Here is an 18,520-nt window from a genome sequence, read left to right on the forward strand (position 1 = left end):
ATTTTAGCAAAAGGCAAACCGACTAAGAAGTTGGAGGAGGACTCAGGACAGACATGGAAATATGTTTTTAAAAAATCTAAATGGGGCAACAAAACCCGATATCTTCAGCCATCTTTCAGAAAACAAATACAGAAATGTTACTTTTTTTTCTGGAAACAAAACCAGATGCTTTAGCTGTAGCCATTTTTCTGGTGACAAAACAAGATTATTTTAGTCAAAGTCACAGCGATTAACAAGACAAGTCTACTGTGCTATTTTTCTGTGAAATAAACTTGAATGATTTCAAAATTTGGCTCACGACTTGATGATATGGAAAAATGTTTTTCTTCCTGAAGATAAACCATTTGAGAAGCACTCAACTCACACATGCTTACTCCAAATCATCATTGATGCAGAACCAGCAGACAATAACCAACATTATGTTTTATGTTCATCGGAAATTCCCCCGACAGCTCGTACAGCAAATGAATATGTTTGTCTTGATACAAGGAATAACGTTAGCTAACTTAGCATCATCTGAAGACAATGATGTTGCCTAGCTAGCTAGGACTTCACTTACATCTCTCATTCCTCGCTGATTCTTCCCTGCTGCGGGCGAATAACTTTCTGATATCCATCTAGGAGTTACAGTTTGAGTCAAATCCAAATCAAAATAATGTAAGTAACAAATTGTTGTTGGCTAACGTTACCTACCTCACGCAGTGATTCTCATCCTCTCTCTCTCTCGCTCTCTCTCTCTCTCTCTGAGCTGAAGTCTCATCCACACGTGAATAAATTACCATATTAATTAGCCATGTGCTCATTGTTACGTGGAGTGAATACAGTAGCAATCAATTACCATACTAAGTAGTATGTGCGCTGTTGTCTATGTTATGTAGACTTAAAACTCTGAAGCGTTTTTTTTTTATTGGTGAAATTTTTACTGGGGCACTGCAGATCAACACTGGGGCACGTGCCCCAGTGAAATCTGTCTGGCGATGCTCGTGGTCAACCGGGAACCTCCAAATGAATTGGAAGCTGCTGGAACACAGGTGTCAGTGTCCACAGTCGAGCGTGTTTTGCATCGCCATGGATTGAGAGGCTACCATACAAGAAGGAAGCCCTTGCTCCAGAAGCGACACCTTAAGCCTCGTCTAAAGTTTGCTGCTGATCACATGGCCAAAGATAAGACCTTCTGATGGAAATTTCTAAGGTCTGATGAAATAAAAATTGAGCTGTTTGGCCACAATACCCAGCAATATGTTTGGAGAAGAAAGGGGGAGGCCTTTAATCCCAGGAACACCATTCCTACAGTCAAGCATGGTGGTGGTAGTATTATGCCCATGGGTCTGTTTTGCTGCCAATGGAACTGATGCTTTACAGAGAGTAAATGGGACAATGAAAAAGGAGGATTACCTCTAAAGTCTTCAGGACAACCTAAAATCATCAGCCCGCAGGTTGGGTCTTGGGCGCATTTGGGTGTTGCAACAGGACAATGACCACAAACACATGTCAAAATTGGTAAAGGAATGGCTAAATCAGGCTAGAGTTAAGTTTTTAGAATGGCCTTCCCAAAGTCTTGACTTAAACATGTGGACAATGCTGAAGAAAACAAGTCCCGTGTCAGAAAACCAACACATTTAGCTGAACTGTACCTTTTTGTCAAGAGGAGTGGTCAAAAATTCAACCAGAAGCTTGTGGATGGCCACCAAAAGCGCCTTATTGCAGTGGAATTTGTCAAGGGACATGTCACCAAATATTAACATTGCTGTATGTATACTTTTGACCCAGCATATTTGGTCACATATTCAGTAGACCCATAATAAATTCATAAAAGAACCAAACTTCATGAATGTTTTTTGTGACCAACAAGTATGTGCTCCAATCACTCTATCACAAAAAAATAAGAGTTGTAGAAATTTTTGGAAACTCAAGACAGCCATGACATTATGTACTTTCCAAGTGGATGTAAACTTACTACTGTGACTGTATGTATATCCATATATATATATATATATATATATATATATATATATACATATATATATATACAGTATATATATATATATATATATATATATATATGTATATATACAGTATATATATATATGTATATATACAGTATATATATATATGTATATATGTATATATACAGTATATATATACATATATATATGTATATATGTATATATATATGTATATATACAGTATATATATATATATGTATATATACAGTATATATATGTATATGTATATATAAGTATATATATATATGTATATTTATGTATATATATACATACATATATATATATATATGTATATATATGTATATTTATATATATGTATGTATGTATATATGTGTGTGTATATATGTACGTATGTATACATATGTATGTATGTATATGTATGTATGTATATATATATATGTATATATATATGTGTGTGTGTATATATGTGTATGTATATATATATATGTATGTATATGTGTATACGTATACATGTGTATATATACTATGTATACAAATGTATGTATCTATATCTGTATGTTTGCTGTCTTTGTACTGTATCTGTATATATACATACATATACAGTATATATGTATAAGTACATGTATACGTGCTTATATATGTGTATATATGTATGTTATTGAATACATTGCTCTATTCTTTCCAAATAAAATATTAAGAGAATATTCTTTATATACCCTTCTTTTTTTCTTACATTTTTGTTTCATGCTTTTGCCCATTGATATAAAAAATGTCCAAACGAAAATGAACACAATATACATTTATGTACATACAAAATAAAGTGTTCACAAACTTCTCATTTATTTCTCTGATTTTGTGATTCTCTGCACTATATGCCCAATTTCCTGAAAAATAATAAAAAACATCCATCCCATCCATCCATTTTCTACCGCTTATTCCCTTTCGGGGTCGCGGGGGGCGCTGGCGCCTATCTCAGCTACAATCGGGCGGAAGGCGGGGTACACCCTGGACAAGTCGCCCCCTCATCGCAGGGCCAACACAGATAGACAGACAACATTCACACTCACATTCACACACTAGGGCCAATTTAGTGTTGCCAATCAACCTATCCCCAGGTGCATGTCTTTGGAAGTGGGAGGAAGCCGGAGTACCCGGAGGGAACCCACGCATTCACGGGGAGAACATGCAAACTCCACACAGAAAGATCCCGAGCCTGGATTTGAACCCAGGACTGCAGGACCTTCGTATTGTGAGGCAGACGCACTAACCCCTCTGCCACCGTGAAGCCAATAAAAAACATATTAAATACAATAATGTAAATATTGGTTTTCACATATTGTGGTGCATCACTATTGATATGGGATTATTATGCACTTATTAATTATATATTTTACAACCTTTCTCATTGACTTGAAGGACAACTTTTTCACGTTAAAAGAAAAACTGCCCCACCATCGCCCTCTTGTGGTGACCAGTTGTTATAGCATAAACGTTCATGACAAAACATGGCAGTTTGAATGAACCTGGATTAGATTTAACATAGGAAACACACACACACACACACTCAACCGTTTCTAATGCCACATAATGCAAAAACAAACGCACCCTCCTGTCTGCAACTTCCTCCACATGTTGTGTGTGTGTCTATGTGTGTGTGTGTGTGTGCACGCAGATGTGCACAACATCTGGAGGCCACCGCAGACCTGGTGGAGGATCAGAGAAGCAAATTTGAGATCGGATCTGACTCTTCTATCAGAACTCTCTGCAGCCATGATTAATGAAGCCTTCGTCACGGTCCGGCCGCCTTTTTCGTGTGCTGGTGTGTTTCCATGGGGTCAGGCGGGTCACGCTTCAGGTTGCAAGGTCCTCGCTTTGCCTCATTTTGAGTTCCACAATTGGAAATGGGGGAGAATTTGGACCTCAACCACTTTTTAATGGGCAAATTTGCATCCAAAGTCGAACAAAACGTCATCCAATTGAGCACCAGAAAGATAAAATCCACTATTTTTACTTTTTCTTTAATCATTTCCGAAGAGTGATCAGGAATGTCCGTGAGAAAATGTGTAATGATAACCACAGAACAGGAAATGGAATGTATTTCATGTAAATTCAGAAATAAATAACATTTTTGCAATCCATGAGAGACTAATCTCCAGCAATAATAAAAACTTTAATAAAAATGTAATAATTCATAAATATAATTCATTACAAATAATACAAAAAAATAAGCATCGATAAGAAATAAAAGTCTACTTTTAATTGTATTTATTATTATTTTTTTAATTGTTGTATTATTTTTAATTAATTATTTTACACTCCATGAGAGACTAACCTCTAGCAATAATAATAATAAAAAATAAAAATAAGATAATGTCAAATTAAATACATATAATTAATTATAAATACAACAATAAAATAAGTACTATTAAAAAAAGTGTACTTTTAATTGTATTTATTATTTAATTATGTATTCCATTTTTATTGTTGTATTATTCATAATAATTTTTACACTGGGAGATTAACCTCAAGCAATAATAATGAAAAAACAAATAGGATAATCACAAATTAAATAACTGTTATTAATTATGAATACAACAATAAAATAAGCATTAACACTAAATAATAGTCTTCTTTAATTGTACCTTTTATCAATTCCTTTGTTATTGTTGTATTATTTACAATTAAATATTTTTACACTCCATGAGAGACTGACCTCTAGCAATAATAAAATACAAATAGGATAATGACAAATTAAATATTATTATGAATACAGCAATACAATAAGCATTAATAAATAAAAGTCTAGTTTTAATTGCATTTATTATTTTATTAAGTGTTCCTTTTTATATTGTTGCATTATTTATAATTATTTTTATACTCCATGAGAGACTAACCTCAAGCAATAATAATAAAATACAAATAGTATAATGACAAATCAAATAAAGATTAGTAATTATAAATACAACAAGAAAATAAGCAATAATAAGAAATACAATTCTACTTTAGTTGTACTTATTATCAATTTATTTTTAATTGTTGTATTATTTAAAATTAATAATTTTTATACTCCATGAGAGACTGACCTCTAGCAGTAATAATAAAAAACAAATAGGATAATGACAAATTAAATAAACGTTATTAATTATAAACACAACAATAAAATAAGCATTAATAAATAAAAGTCTACTTTTAATTGTATTTATTATTTTATTATTTGTTCCATTTTTATTATTGTATTATTTATATTTAATTATTTTTACACTCCATGAGAGACTAACCTCTAGATATATTAATAAAAACCAAATAGGATAATGACAAATTAAATACATGTTATTAATTATACATACAACAATAAAAAAAATATTAATAAGAAATTAAAGTTTATTTAATTGTATTTATTATTTATTCCTTTTTATTGTATTATTTATAATTAATTATTTTTATATTTCATGAGAGACTAACCTCTAGCAATAATAAAATACAAATAGGATAATGACAAATTAAATATTAGTAATTATAAATCAGCAATACAATAAGCATTAATAAATAAAAGTCTAGTTTTAATTGCATTTATTATTTTATTAATTGTTCCTTTTTATATTGTTGTATTATTTATAATTAATTATTTTTATACTCCATGAGAGACTAACCTCGAGCATAATAATAAAATACAAATAGGATAATGACAAATCAAATAAAGAGTATCAATTATAAATACAACAATAAAATAAGCATTAATAAGAAATAAAAGTCTACTTTAGTTGTACTTATCAATTTCTTTTTAATTGTTGTATTATTTAAGATTAATTATTTTTTATACTCCATGAGAGACTGACCTCTAGCAGTAGTAACAAAAAAAATAGGATCATGACAAATTAAATAAACGTTATTAATTATAAACACAACAATAAAATAAGCATTAATAAATAAAAGTCTACTTTTATGTTTTTATTATTTTATTATTTGTTCCTTTTTTATTGTTGTATTATTTATAATTATTTTTACACTCCATGAGAGACTAACATCTAGCAATAATAATAAAAAACAAATAGGATAATAACAAATTAAATAAATGTTATTAATTACAAATACAACAATAAAATAAGCATTAATAAATAAAAGTGTACTTTTAATTGTATTTATTATTTTATTATTTATAATGAAGTATTTTAAACTCTAGCAATAATAATAAAAACAAATAGAATTAGGACAAATTAAGTTAGAAATAAATAGAATTAATTATAAGTAATACAATAATACAATAATCATATAACACAAAAGTATAGATAAGATGAAATAATAAATATATTTTAGCACTATTATGAGCTACGCTTTATACTTGTAGGACAGCTACAGTATGATCATTCAAATGTTTCAAGCACATCAAATATAATAAAGAATACGTCTACTTTTAATTGTATTTATTATTTTATTTATAACATTTTTATTGTTGTACTATTTAGAATACTTTTAATTAAAGTTAAAGTACCAACGATTGTCACACACACACACACACACACACGAGGTGTGGTGAAATTATTCTCTGCATTTGACTCATCACCCTTGATCACTCCCTGGGAGGTGAGGGGAGCAGTGAGCAGCAGCGGTGGCCACGCCCGGGAATTATTTTTGTTGATTTAACCCCTAATTCCAACCCTTGATGCTGAGTAATGAGGTAATGGGTCCCATTTTTAGAGTCTTTGATATGACCCGGCCGGGCTTTGAACTCACGACCTACCGATCTCAGGGCGGACACTTTTGCATGTTTTAGTTTATTTATTACTTATGCTTATTTTGTTGTTGTATTATTTATAATCAATTATTTTTACACTCCATCGAGACTAAACTCCAGCAATAATAATAATGATAAAAACAACTAGAATAAGGATACATTAAATAACACATCTGTGATGAGCTGGCGACTTGTCCAGGGTGTACCCCGCCTTACGCCCGATTGTAGCTGAGATAGGCGCCAGCGTCCCCCGCGACCCCAAAAAGGGAATAAGCGGTAGAAAATGGATGGATGGATAAATAACACATACATATCATTTACGTAACATAAAAGCCTTATAATAAAAGCCTTATCCCTGCAGCTATAGCCGCCCTAAACAAACAGGCCTGGCCGACCCGTCTGATAAAGCCTGTAAATGTGTTGGTCATGTATGATGTCTTTTTGTTTTGTGATGTGCAATGTCTACATGTTTAAATGTACGGCAGTGAAAATGAATTTCCCCACTGGGACCAAATAATCGAAAATTTTTTGGGGAATAAATAATATAATAATAAAACAAGCATAAGTAACAAAAGTATATGTACGATTAAATATATGTTAACGCTATTATGAACTATGTTTTACACTTTTCAAGCGCATCAAAATCAGGCTGTCCAAAGTGGGGTTTGGCGGCCATTTTTGCTATCCTATTAATTTTTCATGCAACTCTGTTTTTTTTTCCTTTGGTCCTTGGCTTATTAAAGGTACTGCATAAATGATGTGGTATAGGTGATGATGGCCATAGAACAGGGAGAATACTTTATAAAATGCAAAAAGTAATTGTACTAAACCAGGGGTGTCCAAACTTTTTCCACAGAGGGCTGCACACGGAAAAATTTAAGCATGCGTGGGCCATTTTGATAATTTTCATTTTCAACCCATAACAAAATATATGGATTTTTTTTTTTAATCCTTAGGGCTCCTGGGGAGCTTTGAGGGTCTCAGTCACTAAAATGTTAAATATAAATCAAATTATTAATATTATTTTTTACTTAATGCTTACAGTAAATCTCTACATCAACTTGAGGTTGATATAAAGTAAAACAAATAAGGTTTTATGCCTTTTCTGTCAAAGACAACTTTGTTTTATATAGTAAAACTGAAATATGCAGTATTTAGATGGATAGATAGATAGATAGATAGATAGATAGATAGATAGATGGATAGATCGTACTTTATTGATTCCTTCAGGAGAGTTCCTTTATTAAGCAATTAAGGCCCTCAAAGATCAATATTGCAGGACACCATTGATTCTAATTATTTAATGTTTTTGAGTAATCACAGTGAAAATTTAAATAAAATCCTACTAAATATATTTGAGATCCGAAAGGTTCCCCACTCATAAAGTGATACATTTTATTAGTTTTTATTTTAGTTTTACTTTTAACACTTCAATTTCAAGATCAACTTCCGATATATCTGTCGATTTTAAGTTTGAAATGTTATTTTGTTTGTTTTATGCTCTTTTGTCAAAACTTTGATGTTTTTATATGGCAACCACACAACATATGCAATATTTTTTCCACATAAAACATTTTAAAGTGATAATTTTTAAGTAATAATTCATTATAACATAGATTTTTTTTGTCCTTTTAAAGGGGAACATTATCAGCAGACCTATGTAAGCGTCAATATATACCTTGATGGTGCAGAAAAAAGAACATATATTTTTTTAACCGATTTCCGAACTCTAAATGGGTGAATTTTGGCAAATTAAACGCCTTTCTGTTTATCGCTCTTTTTGCGATGACGTTAGAACGTGACGTCACCGAGGTAATACAGTCGCCATTTTCATTTTCACATTACAAACACCGGGTCTCAGCTCTGTTATTTTCTGTTTTTTTGACTATTTTTTGGAACCTTGGAGACATCATGCCTCGTCGGTGTGTTGTCGGAGGGTGTAACAACACTAACAGGGAGGGATTCAAGTTGCACCACTGGCCCAAAGATGCGAAAGGGTCTGCCGCCAGACCCCCATTGAATGTGCGGGAGTGTCTGCACATTTTACCGGCGATGACAAACATGGCACAGAGATGTATGGATAACCTGCAGATGCATTTGCAACGATAAATTCAACGAAATTGTCACGATCCGTGACTCGGATCGTTAATGGTTTTGCCCTTTTTATGTCTTTGTTCATGTTTTGTTTCTGGACTCTGCCGATCCTTGTTTGAGCACTTCCTTGTTTGTGTTAGTCACCATGGGAACGTGTTCCTCCTCACGGGCTCCTGTCACACACCTGTTTCTAATAATTATGTGTGTATTTAAGCCCACCTGGTTCCTTAGTTCGTCCTCGGTCCATTACTTGCTTTTCGCAACACGTCACGTTTTGTATCCTTCTGCCCTCGATTATTTTGTGCTAAGTTCCGCCTTAGCTTCACGTGCGTGTGGCACGTCGTTTAATGTTTTCTGTTTCCTGCTACGTTTTTAGCATTAGCTTTCCGTGCATTGGCACACGCTTTGTTTTTCCCCTTTTTTGCACCAGTGTTCTTTTGTTTTATTATATTAAAACGTATTCTTACCTGCAATCCTGCTGACTGGTAGTGTGTGCATCCACGAAGTGGCAACTCCGCGCAACAAGTGCGCCGAACGCGTGACAGAAATCACAAATGTGAGTTTTGTTGATGTTGACTTATGTGCTAATCAGAAATATTTGGTTGCGGCGTGACTGCCAACTAATCAATGCTAACATGCCACGCTAATCGACGCTAACATGCTATTTACCTGCGTTGCCAAAGCAGACATGGCACAGAGATATATGGATAACCTGCAGATGCATTTGCAACTATAAAGTCAACGAATTCACAAAGGCGAGTTTTGTTGATGTTGACTGCCAGTTAATCGATGCTAACATGCTACGCTAATCAACGCTAACATGCTATTTACCGGTGGTGCTGAAGCCGACATAGCACAGAGATTTTTATGGATAACCTGCAGATGCATTTGCAACTATATCACGTTTACTTCCACCCACGTTTAATGTGAAACAAACACTTACCAATTGAAGGATTTAAGTTGCTCCAGTGTCACAAGATGCGAAAGTCCTGATCGTTTGGTCCGCACATTTTACCGGCCATGCTAACGCAGCTATTCGGCCATGCTATGGTTATGAATAGCGTCAATAGCTATTCGCTCAATAGCTTCAGTTTCTTCTTCAATACTTTCATACTCCAACCATCCGTTTCAATACATGCGTAATCTGTTGAATCGCTTAAGTCGCTGAAATCCGAGTCTGAATCCGAGCTAATGTCGCTATATCTTGCTGTGGTATTCGCCGTTGTTTGTTTACATCGGCAGCACTGTATGACGTCACAGGGAAATGGACAGTCGCATCGCAAATAGCGAAAATCAAGCACTTTAAAGCTTTTTTTAGGGATATTCGGGGATCGGTAACATTTTGAAAACAACTTCAAAAAATACAACAAGCCACTGGGAACTGATTTTTATTGTTTTCAACCCTTTTGAAATTGTGATAATGTTCCCCTTAAATTTTATTTTTTTTCCTGAGCAATGGAAAAAAAGACAAAAGGGAAAAAAAACTGCCAGCGTGGCAGCTTTGTGTCAACATTGCCCCTTTTTCTTTTTAGATTTCACCACATTCCACTTTTTTAAAATGTTTTTATTTTTATTTATACGTTTTTAATTCTGGGGACATCTCTGCGCTGCTGATCAGCCTCCGCTTGGGATGGTTTCCTGCTGGCTCCGCTGTGAGCGGGACTCTCGCTGCTGTGTTGGATCCGCTTTGGACTGGACTCTCGCGACTGTGTTGGATCCATTATGGATTGATCTTTCACAGTATCATGTTCTCATATGTTCTCATAGTCATCAGTATCATCAGTATCACAGTATCATGTTCTCATAGTCATCATTGTCACCGACGTCCCACTGGGTCATTATTGTCACCGATGTCCCACTGGGTGTGAGTTTTCCTTGCCCTTATGTGGGCCTACCGAGGATGTCGTAGTGGTTTGTGCAGCCCTTTGAGACACTAGTGATTTAGGGCTATATAAGTAAACATTGATTGATTGATTGATTGATTTTTGCAATACTATCAATTTTGCAATTTTGGCAGAATGTGTGGCGGGCCGGTAAACGATTAGTTGCGGGCCGCACTTTGGACACCCCTGTAATAAACAGATGCTAGCGTTCGAATAATGGCAGTAGCTATAAAGCACCACCAGGTGGCAGCAACGCTCTTGAAAACATTCTCGTTCGTCAAAGGCTGAGTAGTTTATCAGGTGGTTAAACTGTTTTTCCACTTGTTTTGACGGTGAGCAGTGCTCCACTTCAACACTTCTTGAGCTATTCCCACTGGTGTGGATTAGTCAGCCAGGTTCTTAATAAAGAGGCCAGGAGAGTCCACTATCGAGCGCTCGCAGCGTGGTGCCGAACTGAGCGTGGTCCAAATATTCCGGAGCAGCTGGCCTCAGTGTGCCTCTCTCCTGGCCGAGTAAACAAAGCACCAGGCGACGCTAAACGAAAACACATGCTTTATTCTTCTTCTTCTTCTTCTTCTTCTTCTTCGTCCTGGTCCAACACGACTTTGCTGACGCCACCATTCGGACGAGTTTCACGTCACGTTGTCACCACGCCGCGTCCTCGAAAGCGCGAAGGGTGAGAGGAGACAAGGCGTCCGTTGGGGAAAAGATGTGCCGGACAGGAAGGAAATATAGTTTGGTCGCACAAAACATTACAGCTCCTGTTTTAAAAATCATTCTGAACTCGAAAAAGAAGTTAATTGCAGCAAAGTTAAGTCAAAATATTTTTCGAAGATGTTGAAATGTACAATTTATACAAAACCCAAAACCAGGGAAGTTGGCCCGTTGTGTAAATGGTAAATAAAAACAGAATACAATGATTTGTAAATCCTTTTCAACTTATATTCAATTGAATAGAATGCGATGGGGTGGCGACTTGTCCAGGGTGTACCCCGCCTTCCGTTCGATTGTAGCTGAGATTGGCGCCAGCCACCCCCCGCGACCCCAAAAGGGAATAAGCGGAGGGAAACCACGCAGTCACGGGGAGAACATGCGAACTCCACACAGAAAGATCCCGAGGCCGGGATTGAACCCAGGACAACTAAGGACCTTTGTATTGTGAGGCACATGCACTAACCCCTGTGCCACCATGCTGCCCCACCATTCTTTAGTTTATTAGTATTTTTTGTAAGATATGTGTCATGATCCGCTGCTTGGATCATGACATATTCTGGTCTCAGTTCTGTTTTTGCATCTCGTCTTGTTATTTGACTTCCTTAGTTCCTGGTGGCACTTCCAGTTTTGTTTCGTTGCCATGGTTACGTATTACTTAGGTTTTGTATGCGCACCTGCCTCCTAATTTCTGTCCTTATTTAAGCGAGCCTCCTTTGTTCATTCGTCCTTGCAGTCCAAACCGTTCGCTCCCTATGCAACAGGTGACGTCGTTATCTCCGCTTGTGGTAAATACCTTTTTGTACTCGTTAGCTTCCACGCTATTCCTTGTTTGTTTCCCTAGCTTCTATGCTAGCGTCCTTAGTTCTTTCTAGCTCACATGCTAGTTCTGTTGGTGGATGGATGGATGGATAGACTGCAAAGACACACTGTAAGAAAAAATCCTATTTTTATGGTTAATTTACTCTAAATTTCTACTGTAATTTTTGTATTTTTTTTAAATAGGTTGTAAAACTGTAGAATTGAAGACATTATCTGTAAATAAACAAACCGCCTGTTATTTTAAGTAATATGCCAGTAATGACAAACTATGTATATTTCAATTTTTTTTTACAGAAAAATACCATATTGATAATATAATTTTCTGTTTTCTCAAATTCATGTAAAATTCATGTAAAATTACAGTAATTAACTTTCATTTAATATGTAGCTTGTTATACAAAAGTGTAGGTCCATACTAACAATCTAAAAGTTGTATATATAATTTTAAGGAAAATCGTATTTTTTTTAAATATTTATGTGTATTTTTATATTCAAGTTGAAAAATACTTACAGTCTGTTATATACAAGTTTAGACTCGTACTAATAATTTGGCATTTTTCTCTGTATGATGCTACATGTTACATGATGATACATGGCCCCATTCATTCTTTCCTTAACACGGATCAATCGTCCTGTCCCCTTAGCAGAAAAACAGCCCCAAAGCATGATGTTTCCGCCCCCATGCTTCACAGTAGGTGTGGTGTTCTTGGGATGCAACTCAGTATTCTTCTTCCTCCAAACACGACGAGTTGAGTTTATACCAAAATGGATACATGGATGATAGAGCAGAGGATTGGGAGAATGTCATGTGGTCAGATGAAACCAAAATAGAACTTTTTGGTATAAACCCAACTCTGTTTGGAGGAAGAAGAATACTGAGTTGCATCCCAAGAACACCACACCTACTGTGAAGCATGGGGGTGGAAACATCATGCTTTGGGGCTGTTTTTCTGCTAAGGGGACAGGACGATTGATCCGTGTTAAGGAAAGAATGAATGGGGCCATGTATCGTGGGATTTTGAGCCAAAACCTCCTTCCATCAGTGAGAGCTTTGAATGGTTGACCAAATACTTATTTTCCAACATAATTTACAAATAAATTCTTCAAAATTCCTACAATGTGAATTCCTGGATTTTTTTTTCACATTCTGTCTCTCACAGTTGAAGTGTACCTATAATGAAAATTACAGACCTCTGTCATCATTTTAAATGGGAGAACTTGCACAATCGGTGGCTGACTAAATACTTTTTTGCTCCACTATATATATATATATATGTATATATATATATATATATATATATATATATATATATATACAATAAATTATTGTACTTATTTTCCCCTGGTGTCTGTTGCCGTCATCTCCCCTCAGCAACCATAACAGAGAGCGGCCCATTCTTTCACAAATGTTTGTAGAAACAGTCTCCATGCCTAAGTGCTTGATTTTATAAATCTGTGGCCGGGCCAAGTGATTAGGACACCTGATTCTGATCATTTGGATGGGTGGCCAAATACTTTTGGCAATATAGTGTGTTTTCTACCACGGCGCCAGTCCAGCCTGTGGGTCGATAATAATATCATAAAAATGTCCAGGAAAAGGATTAAAATGCTGCATATTGTCCAGTCAACATTGTGTAGCACATGTCGTGCTCGCACGCCGCCTGCACGCTTTCTTTAACGAGCTGTTGTCGAGCCGCCCGCCGCATGCGACCCGCGCCAGCACATCCTGCGTCACCTCGCCTGTGTTGGCCTGCCAGCGGAAATAAATAAACAGGCGCGGAGCCGTAATGGATATCAGACGGCGGTGGTGATGCGACACTGGCTGATGTTACGGGAAACACGCTCACGTGACGCGGAGGGAGAAGATTTGAAAAGGGAAACGACGGCCTGAGAGTGAATCATTCGCCTGGCTCCCTTCCCACTGCACTTGCATGCTGCGTTCTTGTAGGCCATCATTGCTTTTTTTTTTTTTTTGCTCAAAGTGTGGCGGCGACATGTTGTTGATTAGTGCAGCTTTGCATCAAAGTGGGTGACAATTATCAGCGATGACACAATCCTTATTATTTTGAATGTTGATGTTGTCACACTGCATCCCAGACCCTTTGGCTTCACTTGCCTGGGCTTTTATTTTACGCCTGTGAGATGCACACATGTGCCCACACACACACACGCGCACACACACACACACACACACACACACACACACACACGCACACACACACAAACACGCACACACAAACAAGTTGCATTAGTGAGTCAATGACACAGGAAGTAAACACTCACTTTCAAGATTGCAGCCTTTCACTTCCTTTTACACTTTAAGAACATTTAAATGGGATTTTTGCAATTATTTAATGATGAATTTACTCCGGTGAACCATGTGCTATTAATTATTGACAATTACATCACAGTATAAATGTATGAATAATAGTGATTAGTCTGTTTTAATTGTTTGTAATATAGTGAGTTAAATACATGTTTTTATTATTAATTAAAATATATAAAAACACAGTTTCACAATTGTTCAATTTTATTGTTATATTTATTGACTTACCGTGGTCAGAATTTTAAAATGAATTGCCTTTTATATAAAGCAAACTAATACTATTCGTCTATTTAAAATAGGCAAATAGTATTAGTTTTCATTATATAAATACTATAATTGTATTATATAATATTTTAATCAATTTTAATAGTGTTTTAATGGCTGATTATTTAATTTGATTTCATATTTAAAGTTGTTGTAACATAGTTACACATTTTTTGATTAATTACTTAAAATATTTTCACAATCAAAATAATTTAATTAGATTACAAATATTTAACTATTAATTCACCATGGTGGAAGATGTGCTATTATTATTATGATTATTGTCTATTGCATCACAATAAAAACTAATGAATTATAGTTATTAGTCTGTTTTAATTTATTGTGATTTAGTTACTGAAATAATTATTCTCCTTAATTAAAATATATTAAAATAAATTATTTTTTTAATTATTAAAATTATTTATTGATTTAAAGCAGTGTACATTTTTTTATTGATTATTTACTTCTATAGAACTGTAAAATGTAATATTATTAGTTATTATTATTATTTGTTTTAATTCATTGTAATTGTTTAGTTATATCGTAAAAAAATGCCTTCACAAATATTTTGATTTAATTAGATATTTAAATTTTTAGTAATATAGTTATTGTGCCCCACCATCCCTCCCCCCATTATTATTGTTGATTACTTTAAATACTTTTACAAATAAAATAACTATTGAATTTAGTTCTTAATATTTTTTACCATTGTGGAAAATTTGAAATCAATGACAGTTGCATAACAATAAATACTAATTAATAATATTTTTGTGTCCTTATTTTAGTTTATCAGAATACATTTTTTTTTAAAGATCTTAAAAAATAATAGGTAAAAAAATAAGTAAAGCACGGTTCACAGTGAAAAATTTAAATCAACCTACCAATTAAAAGTGACATTAATAGTTATTTTTGAAAAATCTGATTTTAAATCATAATATTTGAATAATAATTACTTTTTTTTTTTAATCAATCATTTGTTTCATCATTGTGGAAAATAAATCATACATTATTGAATAGTTATTTATTTTGCATTGCATTGTAAAAATACCAAAGTGAAAAATATTTTTCCAGCAAAGGCAGAACTAAAATAAATATATAGATCTTTTAATATTGTAATAATTTCTTCAAAAAACAAGTTTTATATGTTTGACTAACATAGAGTACTTGGTTTATCTCAACTAAGATGGCAGAAGGGAAGCTTTGAAGACAAAGACTCCATAAAACATGTAAATAGTTCTGTATCATAAATGTTTTTAAAACATTTTTATAAATGCATTTTTTTATTTATTTTTATTATTTTTTAATGTTTGGATTTTTATATATATATATATATTTTTTTTATGTGTCAATAATACAGTATAAAGTACTACAAACCAGGTTATTGGTACTTTTTGGTTAATACCGAAACAACATCCTCATAAACGTCATTGAAATAAACACCTTCAAACTTTAGGATTCACCTGGCGGCCCGACTTTTTATGAATTCAAACTTCAACAGAAGCCGACGAGTTAGAAGTCAAAGATCAACGAGATTGTGAATTGTTTTGCAAAAAAAACCCCCCAAAAAAAACAAAACCTTGTAGTTTCTTGTCTTTGTTAGCATCGGACCTTGCAGGTGGTTTCCATTACCAACAATGAGCCCTTTTGATCCGCCGCGCCTCCGCTCCAAAACCATTTTTGGCTAATGACACCACTTCCTTGCTTCTTGCCCGGCGTGCACATTTACACCGTTTACAAGAAACAGTAAAGCCCGATACACAATAAAACCAAAAAAAAACCATTGGCTATTTGACGACTATTTGCCGTTTTGGCCGTGCATCTGTGCCTGCTTATTGCAACCTTTACAGTCTTAGAGCTCTTCTGGGGCGCCGTCTTAAAACCGTTTTTGTGGCCTCAAGTTGTCCAATTTGTTGCCTATTTGTTGATATTGCGGCTCGCGTATCCAAACCAGGTTTGACCCCGAAATCTGCAGGGACAAGTAGCGCGGCGCTAACCCGTAAAGATGACTTTAAAAGGGGTCAGTGACCATGGGAACACTGCAGGCTTGCCTTATTAATTCTTTGAAACATCTATTCTTAGTGTGAGGCGAGGAAGACGACGTAGTAAAACAACATGCCCTGAAACAGGCCGGGGACCCCCAAACTGAAGTAGAGATGGAGCCGGACCCCCTAACCTATATATCTTGGATAAAATGGTGTTTTAAACTAAATAGCCCGAAGGTACCTTGTTATTGTACAATGCTAATATATTATAATATACTATAAAATATTCAATTAATACAGTATAACCGATTCTGGGTGTTGTTGATAAATGGCTTTCGCTTTGCATAGTGGAGTTTTAACTTCCACTTGGTAGAAGCATTTAGGTCCCATCTTGAAACTCATTTGTATACTCTAGCCCAGTGGTTCTCAAATGGGGGTACGTGTACCCCTAGGGGTACTTGAAGGCATGCCATGGGGTACGTGAATTTTTTTTTTTAATATTCTAAAAATAACAACAATTCAAAAATCCTTTATAAATATATTTATTGAATAATAATTCAACAAAACATGAATGTAAGTTCATAAACTGTGAAAAGAAATGCAACAATGCAATATTCAGTGTTGACAGCTAGATTTTTTGTGGACATGTTCCATAAATATTGATGTTAAAAATTTATTTTTTTGTGAAGAAATGTTTAGAATTAAGTTCATGAATCCAGATGGATCTCTATTACAATCCCCAAAGAGGGCAATTTAAGTTGATGATTACTTATATGTGTAGAAATCTTTATTTATAATTGAATCACTTGTTTATTTGTCAACAAGTTTTTAGTTATATCTATATCTTTTTTTCCAAATAGTTCAAGAAAGACCACTACAAATGAGCACATTATTTTGCAGTGTTATACAATTTAATAAATCAGAAACTGATGACATAATGCTGTATTTTACTTTTGTATCTCTTTTTTTCAACCAAAAAATGTTTTGCTCTAATTAGGGGGTACTTGAATTAAAAAAAATGTCCACAGGGGGTACATCACTGAAAAAAGGTTGAGAAGCACTGCTCTAGCCTTTAAATAGACCCCTGTGGTGAGGGGCGTGGTCCACGCGTTCCCTGCGGGCGGGGTGTGTGTGCAGGGGCCGGCCATGAAGCAGCCAACAGGTGAGTTAATATCTCAGCTGAAACAAGTTATCTAATCACCTGTTCCTTTATTAGCAGCGCCGGAGACCATGAAAGGGGGGACTGACTGCTGAAAAGCAAGGAGGACTGAGTGCTGAAAAGCAAGGAGGAACGCTGACGGCAAATGTGAACGACTTTTGCCGTCGTCGCTCAGGTTCCATGGACCACTCAGGAAGGACATTGCTTTTGAGCAGGTTTGGCTCCTTTATTTTTCAAATAAAACTTTGTTTTCAGGTCGGATCGCTTTTCAACTGCTCGTCTCCTTCTGCTCGCTCACGGTCCGCTTTTCAGCCGCCGCCGTCGTCTGCTCTTTGTTTCCGTTCCTCGGTCGCTGCTGCGGGCTCTCCTCCTTCTTTTGCCATCTTGGGCCGGGTGGCGGGGGGTCTTCTCCAAGGTTTCTCATAGTCATTCACATTGACATCCCACTGGGTTGTGAGTTTTTCCTTGCCCTTATGTGGGCTCTGAACCGAGGATGTCGTTGTGGCTTGTGCAGCCCTTTGAGACGCTTGTGATTTAGGGCTATATAAATAAACATTGATTGATTGACTTACAGATATAG

The 18,520-nt window shown here is 35.1% G+C and overlaps 1 protein-coding gene across 2 annotated transcripts in view; it reads left to right on the plus strand.

Moving 5' to 3' along the window:
• Window positions 1–18,030, plus strand: part of LOC133536050 (semaphorin-7A) — a 97,270-nt gene extending 79,240 nt beyond the window's left edge. Inside the window, exon 15 of one of the 2 annotated variants that reach the window (XM_061876252.1) lies at window positions 17,998–18,030. In XM_061876252.1, coding sequence (XP_061732236.1) covers window positions 17,998–18,015 — 18 coding nt within the window. In that variant the 3' untranslated portion in view covers window positions 18,016–18,030. Of the gene's footprint in view, window positions 1–3,639; window positions 4,065–17,997 lie in introns of those variants that run through there. The other variant, XM_061876235.1, reaches the window with a different exon arrangement.
• Window positions 18,031–18,520: the final 490 nt, after the last annotated feature.

The sequence above is a fragment of the Nerophis ophidion genome, linkage group LG02 (genome assembly GCF_033978795.1).
Source record: "Nerophis ophidion isolate RoL-2023_Sa linkage group LG02, RoL_Noph_v1.0, whole genome shotgun sequence".
Lineage (NCBI taxonomy): Eukaryota > Metazoa > Chordata > Actinopteri > Syngnathiformes > Syngnathidae > Nerophis > Nerophis ophidion.